This window comes from Castor canadensis, chromosome 2 (genome assembly GCF_047511655.1).
Source record: "Castor canadensis chromosome 2, mCasCan1.hap1v2, whole genome shotgun sequence".
NCBI lineage: Eukaryota > Metazoa > Chordata > Mammalia > Rodentia > Castoridae > Castor > Castor canadensis.
The window spans coordinates 125,415,675-125,438,540 of record NC_133387.1 but is presented as its reverse complement, the minus strand read 5'-3'; the positions used below and the strand labels follow the sequence as shown (position 1 = coordinate 125,438,540).

General features: G+C 39.1%; 1 protein-coding gene across 5 annotated transcripts in view; it reads right to left on the bottom strand.

Annotated features, from left to right (window-relative positions):
* Slc12a6 (solute carrier family 12 member 6) overlaps positions 1–22,866 on the bottom strand; it is an 80,356-nt gene that overhangs the window by 55,102 nt on the left and 2,388 nt on the right. The window contains exon 1 of one of the 5 annotated variants that reach the window (XM_074065573.1): positions 8,487–11,353. The exons of 3 other annotated variants lie outside the window; for them this stretch is intronic. In XM_074065573.1, coding sequence (XP_073921674.1) covers positions 8,487–8,604 — 118 coding nt within the window. In that variant the 5' untranslated portion in view covers positions 8,605–11,353. Of the gene's footprint in view, positions 1–8,486; positions 11,354–22,866 lie in introns of those variants that run through there. One more of the 5 variants, XM_074065574.1, reaches the window with a different exon arrangement.

The window sequence follows — 22,866 nt, the reverse complement described above, 5'->3', positions numbered from 1 at the left end:
ACAACTAATGACGCTGAACATTTCACACGTGCCTATTGCTTTCTCTTTTACTTCAAGATTGGCTTTGAGCTTTCTCTTTTTAATTAGTGTATATTACTTGCACAAAGGCATTTCACTGTGATATGTCCATACACACAATGTACTTTAATCAAATTCATCCTACTATTCTTATCCCTTGCTTTATTGCTTTTTGCTTCTTGTTTTTTTGCAGTGCTATGGAGAAAATCCAGGGCTTCAAGCATGCTAGGCAAGCACTTTACCTCTGCACTACACCACCAGCCTAGTTTCTTTTTAAAAGTGTATGGAGTGAATTAGATGGTATTTAGCTGAGAAATCATATTATTTTTGTTTTATAAAGTATTTTTTGTTTTTTACTTTAACTTTTTAAAATTGCTCCCATTGTTTATATTTTCATATTCAAGAGACTATCTACTGCAGCATTCATATTTTAGCTGGCCCAGTAAGTTGTTTATTCTAAGTGATTTTTCTCATTCTTGTAGCCTGGCTTCCTAAAATGATTTGTTTTCTATGTCATCCATCAGGGCTTAGGTTTGCTTGCCAGAGGATCAGGGTGGTGGCAATCTCAAGAAAATAGTGGCTCATGCCTATAGTCTCAGCTTCTTAGGAGACAGGCAGGAGGATGGTGGGGTCGATGTGGCAAAACACCACTGCCAAAAAAGGGAAAGGGAAAGGGAAGGAAACAGAAAAACCAAGCAGTGTCTAGCTCTGTGGAAAGGCACTACTGTGGTAGACAAATCAGCAGCCTTGGTAGCAGCCCAGGAGGAACCTCCCTTCTCCAGGTCTCCTTACATCTCCAGCCTAAGGATAGGGAAATCTTGGACCTGGCTCTGCCCTTTTCTCCCTCCGGGAACCCATGGACCTCTGCTAAACGAAGGTCTTTCCTAGATCTGCCATTCGTAGCCTCGTAGCCTCGCCCTGAGAGTCTCCAGGGTGTTTTCCAACCCGAAGAACACATCCTGTGCCAGCTCTCCCTGACAGAGCTATCACACAGCCCTGGGCCTAGTGGTATCTGGCTGACCCCTAGATCCAAAGACAAATAAGCTGGTATCAGAACAGCAGGATAGTGAGATATTCAAGTAGCCACCTTCCAGACATGTGGAGCAGGCCTGCAGCACTCAGGAGGCTGGAGGCAGGAGAATTATGAGTTTGAGGCCGGCCTGGGCCATGTAGTGAGACCCTCTCTCAAAAGAAAACAAGCGTGCATAAAAATGTCACAATGGAATCCATTATTGTGTACAGTATTACAGAAATAGTAAATCAGAAAAAAAAAAAAACTCAAGTAGCACCTATCTTGAACGCTCTCTGAACAGCAGCATTCAATAAGTTAGTCTAACCTAAAAAACTAGCTAGCATTTGTTGCCCTTAATGCAGAGAAACTAAAGCAGATACCTTAAAGCAACTGAGGCCAATAGGAAAAGGGGACCAGGAACTAGAGAAAAGGTTAGATCAAAAAGAATTAACCTAGAAGGTAACACCCATGCACAGGAAATCAATGTGAGTCAATGCCCTGTATAGCTATCCTTATCTCAACCAGCAAAACCCCTTGTTCCTTCCTATTATTGCTTATACTCTCTCTACAACAAAATTAGAGATAAGGGCAAAATAGTTTCTGCTGGGTATTGGGGGGGGAGCGGGAGGGGGTGGAGTGGGTGGTAAGGGAGGGGGTGGGGGCAGGGGGGAGAAATGAACCAAGCCTTGTATGCACATATGAATAATAAAAGAAAAATGAAAAAAACAAAACAAAACAAAAATAAGTTAGTCTAGTTTACAGACTAATTCCCCCAAACACTGAACTCTTGGTAAGTAAAAAGAAAAAATACCATATTTTTCCTTCTTTTTTTAAGACAGCATCTAGTTATGTTGGTCAGGCTGGTCTTGAATTCCTGGACTTGAGTCATCTTCCTACCTCAGCCTCCTGAGTATCTGTACTATTGGCATGCACCACTGCATCCTGATAAATCAAAAATGTATAAAGATTCCCTGTGAAGTCCAAACATTAGTGTACTGTACTGTGTATTGCTTTCAAATACTGTCCTAAGAATTAAGTTCTGAAAAAAAAAATCTAAGAAATAGGAAGATCTTAACAGGAGCTGGAATTAAAGGATATTGAGTAGATTAGGTGACTCTCAAAATAATTTTGTCAGATAAAAAGAGTCAGACCAAGGAGAGTACTTACTGTATTTTTCTTTTCATATAAAATTGTAAGAAATGCAAACTAACACACAGTGACAGGAAAGACATCAGTGGATGCTCAGGGACTAGGGAGTTAGATAAGTGTGTTCAGGGGCACAGGGGAGCTCAGGGGCTGAGGAGAATGTGCACTATCTTGATGACGACTACTGGCTCAGGGGTATACACAGATGTCAAGGCTCTTCAAACATCACTGCACATCTTAAACACATGCAGTTAATTTTATGTAATTATGCCTCAACAAAACTGTGAAAGAAATGAGTAGGAAAAACATCTGCAACATATCAAAAACCTTTAATATTCCCAAATATAAAGAACATCTAAAGATAAACATCAAGAGGTAAGACATACAAACAGAAAGTTCACTGAACTTTTCTGAGTTTGAAATGTTCCATATTAAAAGAACAAGTAATTTCCCCAAAATACTAAAACACTATCCCTTACCCCTGTATAATGCAATACAGTTGAACGGATAAAAATATAAGGGAGGTGTCGTGGTGCACACCCATAATCCTAGCACGCAGGAGGATTTTAAGTTCGAGCCCCGCCTGGACTACACAGCAAGACCCTATCTCAAAAGGACTCTTATCTGCAAACATCATCTTGGAGGTGAGTATGACCTGGTCTTGAGGAATGAAGGTCGCCGAGGTTGTGTAATTCTTATGGCGAGCAGGGAATGAAAGCACAGAGAGGTCAGAAAAAGGAAAATATATGAACAAAGGCAATGAGGTAGGAGGAAGATGTAGAGGATGTTTGAAGACGCTTACTTGAGAGCCATTTGTCATTTCTGACAGAGCACTGCAGTGGAAAGGACCCAGGAGAGGCAATGAGGAGGTCTACTTTTATCACATGGGGTTCAGGACAGGTGAAGGTATCCTGCAATGTTCTATTAAACACTGAGACTTGTTTTAATCAAGCTTCAGTCTACACAATAGTAAGATCCATTAAATGCAGCATAAGTCTTTCCTAGCACATTAGTTCAGTGGTGTGTGCACTCTTTAAGTCATATTAAAATCCAGTTACTTCACTCAGTCCATAGCCCACTTTCTCCTCACTTCCCTTATTCTTTAAGTCTCCCATCCCTACCTCACCAATACAGGTGCATCTACTAGTAGTACAGGGAGAGACGGGGCTACCAAAGGACTGTCAGATTAAGCCAAGCGCCTCATCTGTTCAGATTTCTTAATTTTTGGCATCATTTATTCTGTACCATATAAAAAAGCAGTCTAGCACATGAAAAGATAGAGAAGAACTTAAGTTTGACTTAATTTTGAGGAACTCATGTTGACAGAAGAAATAGAGCCTAAGAAGATCTAGTAATTGCAGAGAAAACAGTGCAACCTAGTTGCAGAAAAACATTAAAAAAATGTGTATGTTTAACAAGAAGGGCAGTGTGATGTGGTGAAGAGAAAAAAGGTTTTAGAGACAACAGACCCTAGTTTTAATTCCAAATCTGCCATTAAATAACCTACCTAATTTTCTGGTACCTCGCTCTCCTAATCTCAAAATGGTGTAACGGGGAGTGGTGGTGTGCATGTTCTAAAATCTAAGTCAAGGACTGGGGGCATAGCTCAAGTAGTAGAGCACTTGCCTAAGTAAGCAGGAGGCCCTGTGTTCAATCCCCAGCTCCTAAGGAGGCCCTGTGTTCAATCCCCAGCTCCTAAGGACAAACAAACAAAAATCTGAGTCAAAAGTTTATCTTCAAACTGTACGAGGTGAGGCTTGTTTTCTTGCCTTCCTCCCTACAGTCCAATATTCTGTAATTGTCAGAATGACTTAACACCTTGTTTGCCTAAATGCCCAGTTGTACTCCCTTAACAGTGTTTGCTTAAAACATGTGAGGTTTTCTCACTATTTCAATAACACAGTGCTAATTCCCAACGTTTCTTAAGTAATTCATACTGTACAGTTTTTAATTGATTATGTTATTCATCTGACACATCAGTGACCCTCATCTGCCACTTGAGCAGCACCTCCAGTCCCCATTACACCAGGCTGGGCTTGAACCCTGGACTCAAAAATGATCCTCCTTGCTCAGCATGCCTGGCTATGATCTTCACTGCAGAAAAGATTTTTATCCATACAGAGAAGAGTCTCTTTAGGTGTGTTTTGACCATTTTTAATGTTAGCCAAATCCCCTTCTTTAGAACATAGGCTCTCATGGTAATGAGCAGAACTAGTACTTAGTGAACGGTCTGGCTCTGCCAGTTAAGGTGCTGCTCACTGTTAACGCAGGTTCCTCCCTTTGTCACCACAGGTGCATTTCTGAAAATTTCCTTAGAACCCTACTTGAAAGGGAAGAGAAATCTTCCACTGTGCTGTCTGTATCTAGAGAAGGCAAGTCTACAAGTGCCAGTATGCCTGATCCACAGACATGACATGAAGATTTGAGGGGTGGGAAGATCTGGAAGATCATGTTTGCTAGGCAAGCACTCTACACCTGAGCCATACCCCCAGCCCAACTTACATGAACTTATATTTAAATAAAGGAATGAATGAAGCATACATACCTGATAAAGTAAATGCAATAAACAGTAAAATGCTGTTTTATCAGTCCTGCAAAAATTTTTTTTTCTTTTTGAGACAGAGCTTTGCTCCATATGTAACACAGGCTAGCCTTAAATTCATGACCCTTCTTCCTCAACCTCCCAAGTGCCAGGACTATGAACTTTCATGAAAAGAAAAATTAGTTTTGTTAGTGCTCCTATCAAAGTGTGGTCCATGCACATTAGGACTCTGCACTGTGATTTGGTAAGAAGCACACTGAATTGAAAATTCTGGAATTGGCTTTGATACTCACCACACGGCCTGAAGTCACTCAAAGGCAGTACAACTACCCAGTATCCCACAGAGTGGACCTTCCTCCCTCACCTCCCTATGGTAATTCCTAAATTTTGTTTCCACTAGTGCTTAGTGGTGCTTAGCCCTCCTCTCACACCTCCAGATTGTTCCCACTGCTTGCCATCTCCTGGAGACCTCCCTTCAACAATCAGTTGTGTGCCCTGCTCAGAGATACCTATCCAGGATCCCCTCCATAACTTTTTGTTTTTTAGCTGTACTGGAGAGTCTGAACCTAAGTTCAGCCCTTTTTTGTGCTGAGTATTTTCGAGATTTCAAGATAGGGTCTCCAAACTATTTGCTGGAGCTGGCATCAAAATGCAATTCTCCTGATCTCTTCCTCCTGAGTAGCTAGGATTATAATGTGAGCCACTGTGCCCAGCCAGGATCCCCTCCATTTGAAGATACCTGTCCAGTATCCCCAGCAGTAGTGATTTGTTTTTCTGTCCCTCGACCCTTACATTCATCACAGTGTAAGAATACAAGATAGTTCTCATTTCTGTGTGCTGATGGTGTCACACTCATGCTTTATATCTGCAAGTTACTCCATTTCATGTCGTCCTCAGAAACATCCTGCAAACCCCAAACCTCGTACTGTTGTTACCTTGGTTTCATCAATGAGGACAGCAGCAGCTTGCCGAAAGTCACTCAAGCACTAATTATTACAAATTATCACTCTAATTAGTAATAATTAGTAGGACAGGGATTCAAAGCCAGATCTCTGACTCCTAAGCCATTTTGCTGCCTTTGGTGGGGAACTTGAAACATACCTTTGTAGCCTTAGGAAAAAGTACAACAGCTGGCATGCTGTTTGGGGAACAGAAAAGGCAGAGAGCGGATCTCTTCACTGAGTCGCTCACTGTGCTGTGCAGGACCTGGAGATACAAAAGACTGGCAGGTCTCTATCCACGAGGAGCCTGTAATGGGTGCTGGGGGAGTAACAAGTCACAGATGACAGCAAACTGCAGGTCAGTGCTGCTCACTGGACAGTTGCTGAGTATGCAGAATGGAGAAGAAGACAAGAAAGATGCCTTGAAATCAGACTTTCTGCTTTTCCCTTTGAAGCCAAAATTGAGCAGGGTCCTTTCTACTCTACTTACATTCTATTCTTTAACATGGCAAGAATTAATGTCATTATAAATTAGGTTATCTCTATATTCTTAGTTTGTGTTTATTTTAAGTTGTGTTTATTTCAAGTTACTTAGTTTCCTAGTTCAAATAAATATCTTCTAAAAACACATTTTAAAGGATGTGCTTTCTAAATATACTAAATTTATAGGACCCTACATATTTTTCTCCCCACACAGATATAAAGGGAAAAACAGAGGAAAAAAAAAAAAAAGCTACCAGTTACATAACTGGCTCGTGTTAGAAGTGCTGCAACAAAACCACACACAAGTCAGGATTTTTTATTAGTGTATGTTAACTGTATAAAATAGTGGGTTCCATTATTTTTTTCTAACTCAGGAGAACAAAGGGCTAAAACTCATTGCATTTTAAGCAAACACTCCAAGGAGAAAATAAAAAAGAATCTACCAGCCAGGTGCCGGTGGCTCATGCCTGTAATCCTAGCTACTCAGGAAGCAGAGATTAGGAGGATTTCGGTTCAAAGTCAGCCTGGGCTAATAGTTCAAGAGACCCTATCTTGAAAAATTCCATCACAAGATGTAGGCTCAAGGTGTAGGCCATGAGTTCAAACTCCAGCACCACAAAAATAAATAAGTTATCTACCAAGAGCATCTTATTTCTAGGCTAAAAAACTTTCAGATTTTTCCTATATACATTTTCCTCCTTCCCCCCTCTTTAACTTAATCCTATAACAAAGGTAGGTAGATATGTAGGTTGTTCACTGCCAAACACCTTATACAAGTGGTTACTTTCTGGGCCCTTATGGAAAACACCAAATAAAAAAGCCTTATTAAATTCAAATTACATTGTATCTGCCACTTCTTCCTTGTTCAAAGCAATTATTGTGGAAGAAAATAAGTGAAGCCTAATGTCACATTATAAAGTTGGGTTCTAACAACATTTTTATGACTTTTCTAGGTGGTTGCTAATAGATAAATATTTGACTGTGGTGTGTTCTAACCTGGAGAAAGCAATTTTCTCTAGACATAAAGGGACTAGTAAAGAAGAAATAATATGAGAGGTGGTAGAGAAAGGAAATGTCAAAAAGAGAAGAGAGATGAGGTATGGCTGGACTTTGCTTGCATTTTGTAAAATAAATGAAGTAGAGACCAGACTAATGGGATTACAATCTAGGAAACTAAGAAAGGTCAGCTTCAAGCACAAAGAGGCCTGACAGAGAATCTAACTCCTTTGAGCTGAAGTCATACAGAATCAGGTTCAAGTTCAAAGTAGGTTAAACTTGCTTTCAGCTTCTTATCACCCTGACTGTTTAGCAAAATGAGAAAAAAAAAAATGTAGTGGACAAAGAGTTACATAAAACCTTTTTTCTTATCATCCCCTAATAAATTCTCTGAAGGAAAAAAAATAAAGGAACATTTTTCTTAATAGTCTATATCTCAAATAAGCTGAAGTTCTTAAAGGGTCTCTAAAGCCTGGTAAAAACCATAGCTATTAACAGCTGTATGCAGAGAGGAAGAGTTACAGCATTACCTGCTATACAGAAACACTAGAATCAGGAGATCATGGGATGAAGAGGAATTTTGAGTTTCCCTTAAGTGTTAGTCGTAGACTAGAGACGTTGATGACAATTTTCATATTTTTAAAAACAAAACTATGACCATATTTAATACCTGAATACTAACTAAGATTTTCATTGCATGCTTAAAAATTCAGAACCACAGTTCCCCTAGAAAATGTAACTGTTACCATTTAGAGAAAATGGTGAGAAGCACACTCATCAAATAATTTTATTAAACCTGATGATATGCTAGTCACCACAGTGACTTTTGTTCTTCATTAGAGAATTCTTAAGACTATTTAGTACTGAATTACTGAGTAGCTGGTAAACTGAGGCAAAATTCTGAACAAGCTGTGAAGTCACACATGCAAAGTCCACAGTACAAAACTACTGAATCACGATCCCCTCTTTACATCATACTACATAAACTGCTAAGTTTAAATGTCACTTGGTACTTGGCTTTGGAATCTTTTCTACAAATAATCTAAATTGTGAGCAAAAAGTGCATGGTGTAAGTTCTGCATGAATTGATTTTTATTGTGCCTCTCTTGCTTGAAAACTCTTCTTACACTGCCACTGATTCAATTTCACCTGTTGGCAATGAACACAGAACTCTTTGTGGGGGGAAAACAAACCAGGGCGTGAAAAGAGAAAGAGCAGGTATCAGATCTACAAGGGAGTAAGACAAACTACTGAAAGCACTTCGTAAGGAGGCAGTCTCAACTCTGGTCTTAGTCCCTTTCTCCCACACTGCTCCACAGGGTCCCAAGCTCCCAGGCTGAAGACTCACCTGGTTCATCCGAATCCTGAATCCTAGCTCTGACTGCTGTTGCACTGGGCTCTTGGGGGACCGAAGGTACCGCCCCCTCCTCTGGGTCTTCCACCTTGGTCACGGTGAAGTGTGGCATAGTAGCAGTTCAGATTTCCTCCTTGTCTTCTCCCTGCCTACCTGAGGATGTCTGCCCTTCAGCTCAGACCACTGCCTGCCTGCCGAGCAGAGGCTGGGAACCGGGAAGTAATGGGGCCACGTGACCTACAGCCCAGAGCAGGCCTTGAAGACACGCCTTCCAGTGTTTATCGCTGGCTGGAGGGATTAGGCACCCGCCCCTGCTTGTGGTTGTGAACCTCAACAACTCTAACAACTGTCCAGGCTGTTTTCCACAGCTGCCAAGGCGGGAGCTGCATAGACTCCATCATGTGCTTAAACCCTGGCCATCTCCAAGTGCACACCATCATCTCAACCTCTGCCCTCCCTCTTCACTCCAGAAAGCTCAGGGAACAGTTCAGTATGCAAGCTACCCTCCTTAGAGAAAACAAAAGATAGGCTATGTGTCAGACTGCTGAAAAAAATGTTACATAAATCATTATGGAGGTTTTTTCTTATCCTTCAGGGAGAAGCATTTAGCAAATATTTAATGACATTTATGTACTTTGTACAAGACCAGTTCTGGACACTCTTCAATGACATCGGAGAAGTAAAATTAACTTTCTTAAAAGTTCAAGTTTGTTTAAAAGAGCAGACTTTTAAAGGGAGGTGTTTAGAACTTTTTGTGTTGTACAAGAAGCTTAAATTTCATGTTTAAAGGGGAAAAAAACCTAAGGAAATCCCTTAAGAGGTATATAGTTCCTTCAGCACACACTTAAATAACATATTTAACTCTTGATATACTCTGTACTCTGCCAGGAAGATGAGTAAATTAAGGCTTGTGTTAATTTCCACATTGGCTTCCTTGTTAGGAGTGTCTTCCACCTGGCAAGTAAGGCCGTGCTAACTGTATTCAACAAAGAATGATGGTTTGTAATCCTCACTCAGAGATCCCACTTCTAAGAGGAGGAATGCAACAGCTGTCAAAGACCAACTTTGTGTTCCACATCACAGCACTGCATTTTACATCTCAATCCATTTAGTTAATTACAGAAACACTCAGCTAAGGACCTTGGCCCGAAGTCTCAGAGCCTGTGAATGGTTGAAGCTAATAAAACTTCTAATGCCCTTGTGGTAGGCACCATAGACTATGTTTAAAAGAAAGCCACTCTTCCCTAATTTTATTTCAGATGTTCCTAGTAGCAGTGGTTTGTAGTCTTGACTGCACATTGGAATCACCTGGGGAGCTTTTAAAACGACTTACCCGTGGGTCCCCTCTCAGTTATTCTGATTTAATTGCTTTCGAATAGAGCCAAGACCACAAGACTTGAAAGCGCTTTCAGATGGTTCTATTGTGCAACCAAGGTTTTGAGAATTACTACTGTATAGGAAAGAGTTTATCATCTGAGAAGTCTTTGTCACTGTTTCTGTCTTTGAAATAAACTAAGGAGTGGATACAGCCCTTGGTGATTTGTTCATATTTGTAAGTCACACAGCTACTAAGTACTACTAGTTTATTCGAAGAAACTTAAATGAACAAGCTGTCAAAGATTTCAATATTATATTGAGGGTCCAAAGTTTATTAATACTTTAGCACCACTAGATATTTTCAGTTGGATCTTGCCTTCCACATTTATTTTATAAATAAATTTATAAATACACTTTATAGAGAGTTGAACTGTGGATTATTTATTGTGGTTGATGGACAGAAACAATGACTTCTGTGTTTATAAATCTGTGTATAGCTTGCTTGCATAAGCCTATATACAAATGTTATTCGGTTACCTTTTCCCTCTAAAGACTCATCAACCTAAACAACTAGAAATGTGAAAAATTCCTGTTAATCTATGTTAGGAGTAACTTATTTACCAATGTGATACCACTGTGGTCAGCAATTTTATAACAGTTCTCTCCTACGGTGAACTGCAGATAAAAGTGCAAGGACATAAGAAATTGAAGGCCAAATTAAAGTAATACAGAAAAAACCAAGCTATATGCAAGATGAGTATGGGGAGTAATTAGATAAAGAATATGAAATATAAGAAATACTTGTAAGTACAATACACTCAAAATAAAATGCCACTATGCCCCCACCAAGATGATAAAAATTAGAAAGGCTGACAACACCAAATTAACCCCAAATGTGGAACAAAAGGAACTTTTGTACATTGTTATTGGAGTTGTGAAATTGGTGCTACTACTGGAAAAGGGTCTGGCACTTTCCTATAACCCAGCAATCCCACGCCTAAGTATGTAATCCTAAAAATGAAAACATTCCCACAGAAGGACTTGTACAAAAACATTCTTATCAGCATATTCATAACATCCCCAAACTGGAAACATTCTAGGTGTATGTCCACAAAAGAATGGATGGACAAAGTGTGAACAAAGAGTTCCTGTTCAGCAATAGTTCAGGAATGAACTATTGATACACAAAATATGGATGTCAAAAATTTTATGTTATCTGAAAGAAGCTGTAACCAAACTAATCTACGGTGCAAAAAATAAATAAATAAAAAAAATGAGGACAGTGGTTGCTTCTGGGGGAATGGAGGTGGGGATTAACTGGGGCCAGGCAGGAGAGCACTTCCTGGAAAGATGGTAATAGGGTACCTCTTGATAGGGTTTAGTGTCCATATAGGCATGCATTTGTCAAACTCAAGTCAGTGTTCACTTGGAATTTCTGCTTGTCATTCTGTAAGTTTACCTCAAAAGAAAAAGGAGCTGCAAACAGAGTCTAAATTCTAATTAATAATACATATTTAAAAGTATTTTAGGGAAAGTAAACTGATGTCTACAATTTACCTTGAAATACATTAAAATAGGATACATGGATATATGAAAAGTCTAACAAACTGTTAATGACAGATTCTAGGTAGTTGGTGTACAAATATTCACTATAAGCTTTCTGTATGTTTGAAAATTGTCATATGTTGGAAAAATACAACAAACTGACACAATTATGAAAATGAATGGGCAAGTCAGAGATTGGGAGAAAAATATCCAAAAAACATACTTGACCAGTCCTTACATGTAGAATATATAAAACCCCCCTAAAACTCAACAGTAAGAATACTACTGGATACAAAATGGGAAACGATCTATGATAACTAACAAGTACTTGAGAAAGTGCTCCACATGACTGGCCATCAGGAAAGTACCAATTAAAACCACAACTTAAAAGACTTGCAAAAAATGTAGAGCAGACATCAGTGGAAGTGTAAGATGGCATGACCACCTTGTAAAAGTTCTGGCAATTTTTATAAATCTAAAACATGCACCTACCCTGCCCAGCAATTCTTCTCTGTATTTTCTAATGAAGAGAAATAAAAGCATAAGTCTACAAAAGAAAATTCAAACAAGTATATACATAAAGCTGATTTATTCATAACAGCCCCAACAGGAAACAGCCCAGGTATTTATGGATAGGATAAACAACCTAAAGAACATTCAGACAATGGACTGTTATTCAATAATAAACAGAACTAACCACTGCTATATCCAGCACCACAGATGAGTCTCAAAACCAGTACACACTGTAAGTTACAAGTAACCTTAATCACACGCATACTGAGTGGAGGGTAAAATATGCTCATGTCTGCAACTTACTCAGAAATGCTTCAAAAACAGATTAATGGAGGCATAAATAGTGACAAAACACAGCAAAATGCTAACTGTAGCAGATAGGAGTGCAGGTTAATGAACGTTAACTATACAATTATTTCAAATTTTCTGTACATTTGAAAAGTTTCATAATAATATGTAAGAAACACAAAGGCAATGAAATTCACTGAAGTCTAAAGCACTCCAGCATAGGAAAGTCACTTCAGGATCAAAGTCCATTTCACATGAAAGTCAGGAGTTGTGAAATGTTCTTCTTGTACTTTGATAGAGTCTTGAGTGCTGTGAAAGTCATAATGCAGGTTTGAAATATTTACACTGCCACATTTAAAAAAATGTATGGTACTTAAAAATAGTAAGATACCAAGGATGGGCCAAGGCAAAAGGGCATTTAGAATGGCACTGCTCCCACAGTGTTGTATACGTTAGGCCAAATATTACATATATTTGTTTTACTAGTTAGATTCAGAATAACACTTTGCTACTACATTATATCTTTAAAGAATTAACATGCCAGAATGGACTACTTGGGGTAGTATTCTGAAATTGTAATTTACCATGCTACCCCACCTGATTACTTATTTTTAATCTCAGCTCACAAATCATGATAACCAGTGTTTTATGAACATTATTTAAAAAATAAAAGGCTAGATTTAGTGAAAAATTAAAACAATTAAGGGAAAGTCAGTGGAAAATTATTTTCCACATAAGGATTTTTATACTGTAACACACTGTTATTATCATGAAAAACATCACACATTTTTAGAGCAAATCATACATATTTTTTTTTTTGGTTTTTGGAACCAATCATAACCAGTTAGTGGTTTCATGCCTACAGTATTTAGTTTTTAAAAAATGGTATTTTTACTGTGTCATACAATTGAATAAATAATTTAGAATCATACGATCTTATTGCTGAAATGGTTCTTAAATATTATCTAGTAACCATTCATGCTAAAAATGGATCCACCATGCAGGGAAACTTCTGTAAACAGTAAGCAAAGCCCCTGGAATTAAAAAGCCACATGTGTGCTGCATTTTTGAATCGTGACAGATGTCATTCTGTTCATTCAGGAGAGCAGCTTGTAGGTACCTTAAGATGTGTGTTCTCTCTTCAGCTGAGCTGAGAAAAAAAAAAATGCTTGTAGTATATTTAAAGTGTAATGGCACTCATTTTCAAAATAAAAAATGAGCCGGGTATAGGTGGCTCATGCCTGTAATTCTATCTACTCAGGAGGCAAAGATCATGAGGATCATGGTTCAAAGCCAGCTCCAGCAAATAGTTTGCTAGACCCTATCTTGAAAATATCCAACACAAAAAAGGGATAGCAAAGTGGCTCAAATGCTAAGAGTGCTTGCCTAGCAAGCTCAAAGCCCTGAGTTCAAACTCTAGTGCTACCAATAAATAAATAAATAAAAAGTGAAATTAAAATTTGACTAAAGGTACCAGTATATGTTATTTAAAAAACTGGACGAGGATAAAATAGAAGAGTAGAAGAGACTAAATTTCACGAGCACACAAGGATAGCTTTAGTTCATTTTACACACCTGTTCACAGAATTCTCTCAGCCACACAAACACAAATGCACAAGTGCAGCCAGGCACTGGTGGCTCACACCTGTAATCCTGGCTACTTGGGAGGCAGAGATTGGGAGGATGGTGGTTTGAAGCCAGCCCAGACAAATAGTTTGAGAGACCCTATCTTAGAAATACTCAACACAAAAAAGGGCTGATGGAGTGGCTCAAAGTGCCTGTCTTGCAAGCATGAGGCCAGTTGAGTACAAACTCTGGTACCACCAAAAAAACAAAAACAAAAACAAAAAACTGAAAGAGAATAAATATATGACAGACATTACTTTCTCAAGAGATCTGTAATGTTGCAGAGTGAGGAAGACAAAAAGTTCTTCAAGTTACCGCATTAGGAAGATATCATGTTTACTAAGGCTGAAAGAGTCATGCACTTGTCCTATAATATGAGTGAGAACGAAATGGAAAGCAAGGCTCTGCTGCCTGACCTTCAGGAGTTCAGTCTTATTATCCTATTAACTACAGTAAAGGCAACATAAAGCCAGAACTGGACGTACAACACACTATAAGCAAACAAAGGATCTCCAAATAACCCACTATCATGGTGTTTGCTACTTCTTCAAGGACTTAATGCTGTGAGTCTTAACTCGAGGCCAGAGTGTAGCAGATAACGTGACAGCTACTTCAACCATTTTAGCTGTAGACCCAAATGGTAAAGGAAGTATTACTAAATGCCTGAGTTCTGAGTCCTCGGCTTCCACTTTAATCCACACTGCAATTTCCTACACAGGCCTGCTGCCTCTAGTCTAATGTTATAATAGCTCAGGTGTGACTGTAACCAGCCATCACCAACCATTGAGGGAGCACTGGCAGCTATGACCACAGACTACTCAGTACCTCACTCAGGTGTCACTGCTAACACAAGACATTTCATTTTCTATTATGAAATACATGATAGATTAAATATGAGCTTCCAGTCAATATAAAAACTGTGTGTAGAAAATAAATCCATACTCAGGAGGCAGGGATCAGGAGAATCATGGTTCAAAACCAGCCTGGGCAAATAGTTTGAGAGACCCTATCTCGAAAAAACCCATAACAAAAAAGGCTGATAGAGTGGTTCAAGGTGTAGGCCCCGAGTTCAAGCCCCAATACCAAAAAAAAAAAAAAAAAAAAAAAAAGAGAGAGAGATAAAAAGTCCAGCAATAAGCAACATATTGTTAAAACAACCTATTTCTAAAAATGTAAGGAAAAGAAAATGAAAACACAACCCCAAACAAATCTTCCCTGTTAATTGCTTCTACCTCAGAGAACAAATGCTTTTTTTAAGTCACTGCTTCCCCCTCCCCTCAAAACAAAATTCCATTTAAAAATAGATTTTTACTGACCTCAGTGTGGTGGGGCACACTTGTAATCTCAGCACTTGGGAGGATGAGGCAGGAGGACTGCAAGTTCTAGGCCAGCTTGGGCTACACAGTGAGACTGTGTGTAAAAACTAAAAAATCAAAAAATTAATTACTAAGACTTGGGTCAAAATCGAATTTTCATTAACTTTAGGAAAAATGAAGCAATGTAACTAAATTGGTAATGGTCCATGGAACTCAGCATTACCATAGTGCCCTGAACATTTTATACATCATTTGTGTAAACAAAGAGAAAATTACATCTTTTGGCTACATTTCCTTTAAGAAACATGGAACTACTGAGTGCCAGTGGCTTATGCCTGTAATCCTAGAAACTCAGGAGGCAGAGATCAGGAAGATCAAGGTTCAAAACCAGCCCAAGCAAATAGTGTGAGAGACCCTATCTTGGGGGGGTGGGGGAGGGGGAAGAAATCCTTCACAAAAAAGGCCTGGTGGAGTGGCTCAAGGTGTAAGCCGTGGGTTTAAGCCCCAGTGCTGCCAAAAAAAAAAAAAAAAAAAGAAGGAAACATGGAACATAAGGTATTGAGTGAATGTGTCATTTTATTATCTTTTGTTTAAAATTTTTCCTCTCATGCTCCCAATGTGAGGTAAAATACTAGACAACATGTCCTACAACATAAAACCTCATACTGTAGAATTACAGCTTAATAAATGTTTCAACGGGGCTAACCACTGGGTAAAGACAAAACACTACCTTTAGAATCATAGGCTTGGCTCACAAGCACTAGTTCTTAACATGTTGCTTTGTGTTTTCCTGGATAAGAAAAAGTTCATCTTAACACAGAAAAAAATGACTTTTTTAAACAGAAAAAAAGTCAAAACTTATGATTTTTCAGGAAAGGAAAGAAAATCGGGGAACAATGTTTTTCTATTTCTTATCAATTTTCTTTTTTTTGTGTGCAGTACTGGGGCTTAAACTCAGGGCCTACACCTTAAGCCATTCCACCAGTCCTTTTGTTGTGAAGGGTTTTTTTGAGATAGGGTCTTGTGGAACTATTTGCCTGGGCTGGCTTCGAACTGTGATCCTCCTGATCTCTGCCTCTTGAGTAGCTAGGATTACAGATGTGAGCCTCCGACACCTGGCTTCTTATCAATTCTTAGTATTTTATTTGGAATGTAGCACCATGCTGAACTAGAAAAAAACATATCAACTGAACACAATCTTTTGCATGCATCCTAATGCATGCAAAGTGTTTCTGGCCATTAGAAAAGTTTAAATACAGTAAATGAAAATCTTAAAATAGAATAAAAGTAAATTTCAATTGGATTAAATTTCTCAAAGCCTCTAAAAGTGAAATATTATCTTTTTTCCAAACTAGCAAAATGAAATATGAATAAATAGCCTTATCTCACAGTGAAAGAGACCTGACTGGTAAATGGGGAACTCAAGTGCTGCCTTGCCAAGAATGAAAGCTATCTACCAAACGATTATGACTGCAAACAGAAGAATCCTGTCAGCTGAATTTTTTGCATGGACTTCTCAAGGCCATTAGAAATGTAGCAGGATTAGTAACGCAGTGATAGAAATACAACCAAAAGCTGCTACTGATTAATTTAGCAAGGAAACTGAAGAATGAAACCCAGCTAGTTCTGAAGTAAAATGATAGGAAATCTTAATAATGACAATTTAGTATAAAAAAACCTAAACATAAGAAGTTCCAAATATATTTGTCATTTCCTTATAACTAAATACAGTTCTTTCTTCTGTTTTTAATTCTAATTTTTTTTTTTGACAGTATTGAGGTCTGAACTCAGGGATTCACATTTGCAAGGCAGGTAAGGTACTCTATGGCTTGAGGCACACCTCCAGCTTGTTTTTTAACTCTTAAAAAGTGTAAATTTGGAAGGAAAAGAGTTTTGGCTTTACATTTTAAGATATCTAAGTCAGCTGGGTGTAGTGGCTCACGCCTGTAATCCTCGATATCGGAAAGCTGAGATTGGGAGGATTGGGGTTCAAGGCCAACCCGGGCCTTGGACTCCAACAACAACAAGAGCAAAATACGGGCTGGAAATGTAGCTCAAGAGGTGGGCACCTGCTTTGAAAGTGTGAAGCCCTGTGCTCAAACCTCAGTCCCACCAAAACAAACAAACAAACAAAAATAACTAAGAGTAACTCCAAAATTCCAGCTCTGGCATAGCTCTCAGATTAATTTACTTACATTACAGGCTTGTTTCTGAAATATTGTTAACTATAAAGAAGAAACAGGCATGACTCAAGAATAGCTTAAAAAATTCTTCAAAAGAAAAATGCACTCTTGGGTGTCAGAGGCAGTAGGATGGAGGTCTGACTGGGCTACAAATTGAGACCCTGTCTCAAAACAAAGTAAACTGCACGGCTGGGACACGCTCAGTGATAGAACATGTGCCCAGTATGCCACTGAGAGGACAAAAATCCAGGCTCAGGCTCATGGTGGGAATACTCAGTGAGGACAGGGCACAGGCCACAAAGGAAAGGTAAGAATTGATGGTATGCACTGTACCAATTACCGACACTTTAAACACTATCTAGAGTATTCTAGGAAAGGCTCTATAAAAGAAAATACTTTCTATATATTAGTTTCCAAACTTGTGATTAGTGCTGGGGATTGAATTCAGAGCCTTGTACATGGTAAGCAAGAGCTCGGCTACGGAGCTACATCCTGGCCCACGTTTTCTGAGACAAGTTTTCACTATGCAGCCCAGGCTGGCCTCAAATTCATGATTCTCCTGAATCTTTCATTGGTGCTGGGGGTGTGGCTCAAGTGGTAGACCATTCCCCTAGCAAGCAAACCCCAGCATAGCCAAAAAATAAACAAATAAATAATACAATCCTCACATACCCTGACTTTTTCACCAAGTAACTTTCACAACAAACTGCAAACATCTGCTAACCTTGCTTCTTTGGAGGGGTGCTCAGCGGCCCACGGGAGGAGTTAGGACACACTTCATGTCACCACAGACTTCAATGCTCTCTATAGATGAGGGTGTTACACTGCTATGTCATGAACACCTAAGAAAATTAACACATCTCTTCCTGTTGTTCAATGCCACGTGTGTGCTCAAATTTCTGCAATTATTGCGACTATTTTTCTTTTTTTTTAAGACACTGTCTCCTTAGGTTGCCCAGGCTGGTCTTGTACGCCTGGACTTCATGGATCCTCTCAACTCAGCCTTCTGAGTAGCTGGGACTACAGTCATGAACCACCACACCTGGCCCAAGTTACCTCAAAAGTGTTTTTCCAGTTGTTCTACATTTGGCTAATATGCTTCTTTTCATCTGTAACAGCTTTCTTTCATCTGTACCTCCCCTCTCACCACTCTCACCCCACACTATTTGTTTAAAAGTCTAGTTGTTTAATAAAATTCCCAATTTTCTGGACTTGGCTGATTGCTTCTTGTGGTATAAAGCAGTACTAGTATACTACAAATTTTTTGAAGCTGTACCAGTTTGACTACATAATCAGTCAACTCCTTAATTACAGTCCATCTACCCTGTACCCTCTTCCTGTGGGCCTCCTGAGAGCTCTGTTGTGTTCCTGGAACTGGACCAAAGTATCAAGAAGGACATTCTCTAGGCAAGTAGGGGCAGTATATATTATAAAGTTTAATTACTAACAACAGAGGAGGCTTATAATCAAAATGTTTTGGACAAGTGATTCTAAATCTACAAGAGGATATTATAAGGCAAGCTAATTAGGTACCAAATTAATGTATTTTTATAAAACTATCCATTTTACTTCCTTATACAGTGTTATGACTCACGACAGAGAGCCACAGTAAAACATGCGTAGTAGTGGACAGTGATACAGTATAGATCATGTATTTAAGAGAAAGGTGGTGGTCACTTGATTGGCATATGATGTAATTCACTTATTTGGTTTGCAGGATAAAAATCTAGAAATTATTTGAAAAGTACAAAAAAACATGCTTGGTATTTTGAAACCACACTTAACTCAGGGCTTCATGTTTGCTAAGCAGCACTCCATCATTGGAGCCAGGTTCCCATGGCCCCCACCCTTTGTGCTTTAGCTATTTTTTCAGGCAGGGTCTTGAGTGTTTGACTGTGATGGCCTCAGATGACAGTCTTTCTGCTTTGGCCTCCAACATAGCTGGAATCCAGAACTGAGCCACGACATTCAGCTTACTGACTGAGATGGGGTCTTGCTAATTTTTTGCTCTGGCTGGTCTTCAACCACGACCATCTCTGCCTCGTGGGTAACTGGGATTATAAGTGTAAGTTACCACTGGAGACAGGGATTTGCTATGTAGCCCAAGCTGGCCTTGATCTTGTGGTCCTCCTGCCTCAACCTCCCAAGTACCAGGATTACAATAGTGTGCCACCACCCATCTTAAGTTTCTCAGTCAAACATTACTGCTTTAACCCTCACATGAGATTGGATGACGCCTACGGTAACATGTTACAGAGCTGGTAGACCAAGTGCGTAGGCTGACTTCCACGTGTGACGTAATGGCTTAAGTGTAGAAAAATATTCTGTAAGGACTGCTGACTGACATTTAAGGAAAAGCCTGCTGTGCTCTGACCACTTGGTGAACCTCTGTTTACCCTTCAAAGCCCAGCTCAGGTGGGAAAGTGTTTCCCATGTATGTAGCATAACTCGTACTTAAGCTGTGGTCAACCCTGGCTTCATGTCTGAATCTTAATCAGGTGAAAAGGGTGAAAAGTATGAAACACAAACAAATCAGAATCCGTGGGGAAGGCTCAGGATAGAGGCGCTTTTTAAATGCTCTCTAAATGATTCCAACATGCAGCGGATGAAGTGCAACACCCTTTACCTGTAGCTAGTACATTTCCCTTTTGTTTCATTTCTGTTTTTTAGTCTGGAAGTTCTTCAGCTTAACTGAGTACAAATGATGTGGGCCATAGCCCATTATACCAGGTACAAATAATTCTGTGTCCCTTTCCTCAAGAACCTTACAGCCTGGCTGGGAAGCAAAGGACTGATCTAGATTATTCTTGCATTTCTACATCCCTCAATAAAGACTTGGTAACAGCTAGACCCACTGGACTGCACTTCAGAAACCTGCTCCCAAGTCTGCACATTAGATGGGGTTAATATAGGAACGCCCCACCTCTGAGAGGTTCACCCCAACACTAAGCCCTGTGGCCACAGCCTTTAACCTGTGTCTTTTATAATCTGTCTGCGTCTGTCACCACACCTGCCTTCATCAAGTCCTCCAGGCTTAGTGTCTTCATCTTCATCTGCTGTACTGTTGTGTGTTTGTACTGCTATCCTTATACAGCATTATAATTCATATAAAATTTGCTTCCTCTATTAGATAATAACTACCATTAGAACACATAATGGATTATTTTTTTCAGCGCTGCATCCTTAACACCCAGCACAGGCCTGACCCTAAGGGCTCAGTACGTGTTTGGTGACAAAATGGACAGTGTTGTGGTGATTTTCACTACTATCACAAGAGCTCTCCAATGGCAGAAAGTGTATCTTACCTGCATGTCTCCTACAATCCACACCAGAGTGCTTCAGGTACATCAGAGTTCCAGGAAGCATTTGAGTTGTAAAATGTTAGAAATATGTTATGCTTTTTAAAATATTACCTTAACAATAATTAAATGAAATGCTTATTAAGCAAATGTAAAAAGTTTTAGTCTTGGCAGGAGTAAAATAATTTAAGAATGAGTACTGCATAGATGTCAGCAGGCCTGGGGCTGCAGGTATATAGTATATATAGTTTATATACAGTAAACAAGTATAGTACTTGCTTACATGTATGAGGCCACGAGTTTGATCCCCGGCATGGCCAAAAAAAAGAAAAAGGAAAAGGAAACCTGCACTTCAGTCTTTACTATGCTGCTCACCATATTGTCTACAAATATCTAGAAACCTCACTTTTCTCATTTATTAAAATGGAGTTTGGCCAGAACTAGATTTAAGAGAGCAGCTCTAACTTGCTATCTGTTAAAAAATAAAACAAAACAAAAAAAAAACCCATTATAGAATTGATACATTCTAAACATAAAATTGTACATGCTTTTCTGAATTGTTTAGGCAAAAAAAAAACCCCACTCTGACACTGTTTCCACAGCTCGCTTTCTGGAGGAGCCCACTTAACAACTGTGTCTCTCAAACGCATTCTTCAAACATAAGCTAATGTGGTGTAAGATTCTTCATCTTCTTCTTATTTATTTATTGGGCAGTACTGGGATTTGAATTCAGGGCTTCAGGCTTGCTAGGCAGACATACCACTGCTTGTGTCTTATATCCAGCACTAAAATTATTGATTTTTACTAACGAGACAGTATTATGAATGCCCATGGAAACTTTCAAATTATCTACCCAGAAGCCAAGAGTAGAAAAAATATAACACGGAAATAAGCATTTAAAATGTCATGTGTCACCCCATGTTGTGTGATGTAATGTGAGTAAGAGGCCTATGACAAGAAAAGAAACTTCAAGTGGGAAGTTCCTCCATAGGAAGAGAGGTGGGAGGCGTGGGAACCGTGGAGAGGAGAATCATTCCAGTGTCACAGCCACAAAAGGATGCAGATAGGGCCCAACAACTCAGGGAACTTTACCAGTCAAAACAGCAAACAATATGAACTTAAGGATACAGTCAGTTGCAGAAAAGGAAGTAGCAGCTTTCTATACTGAATGCAGCCCAGAGACGAATGTAGATTAACATGAGGTTCTTGAATCGCTTGATAACTGTGTATTTTTTTTTAAATATAGAAAGAATGCAAAAGTAGGTCATTGGGAAACTAGGAAGCTAGATTCCCAAGAATAGGGGAAAATGCTAAGGAAGGTCAGGACTGTTACTTTCCCTTTCATTTGGGTACCAGAGTCCTGACAGTTCAATAACGAATGCCCTATACAAAAAGCCAAGCTTTAACTTCTCTACCTATGTAAACAACATAGCTCTCACCTAGACATGTCCCCATTTTTACCCCTATGATGTGAGACTATACTGCTTTTAAAGGTAAGATTACAGCAGCCTGGAAAAGGATCCTGTTCTACATGTCTACCACATTACTGAAATACAAGTCCGTAACATGTAAATTACAAGTCTAACATTCAACTATAAATTACCTTACAACAATATAAAAAACCACTGGTATTGTCTTTACCTGAAGTTTTTACAACTTAAGTATAGTATAATGTATAAAAATTGACACTATAATTTAGAATTTATTTGAAGAGGAAGTAACAGATTACTTTTTATTCCATACTATAATTTTAATACAGTATATCTATCATACTGTAAGGTTTGTCAAGAAGTTGCAAATAGGTAAGTCTAGGACCAGCTTTTAATCTTTCCATAAAAGAAGAAATGATTAGTCAAGGATGAATGAGTTCTAGAACTGTTCATTTTAACCAAATCTACCTGGTCTGAAGACACTGAAAACAAACAGAATTCAGGAACTAAAATCATCTGGTTTCCTGGACCCTTTTGGTTAGGAGGAACACTATTTCCTGAGACCGGAAAATGGTCATTCTGTTTCACAAGTCAGTGGCCGAGGTTCTGGTTTTCAGACTCGGGTAGAATATCACTTTTAAGTCTTTAATGGAAAGGAGCTGGGCGCAGGTGATGCACATGTGTAATCCCAGCTACTCAGTGCAGAGATCAGAAGGAGCGAGGAGTGCCTAGCAAGTGTGAGGCTGAGCTCAACTCCAGTAACACCTCTCCCCCCAACAAAGAGATTAAGGGAAATTCTTGATTCCTAGGAAGTTTACCTTGGTTCAGAATACAGTATAAAACTAAATGTAACGGCC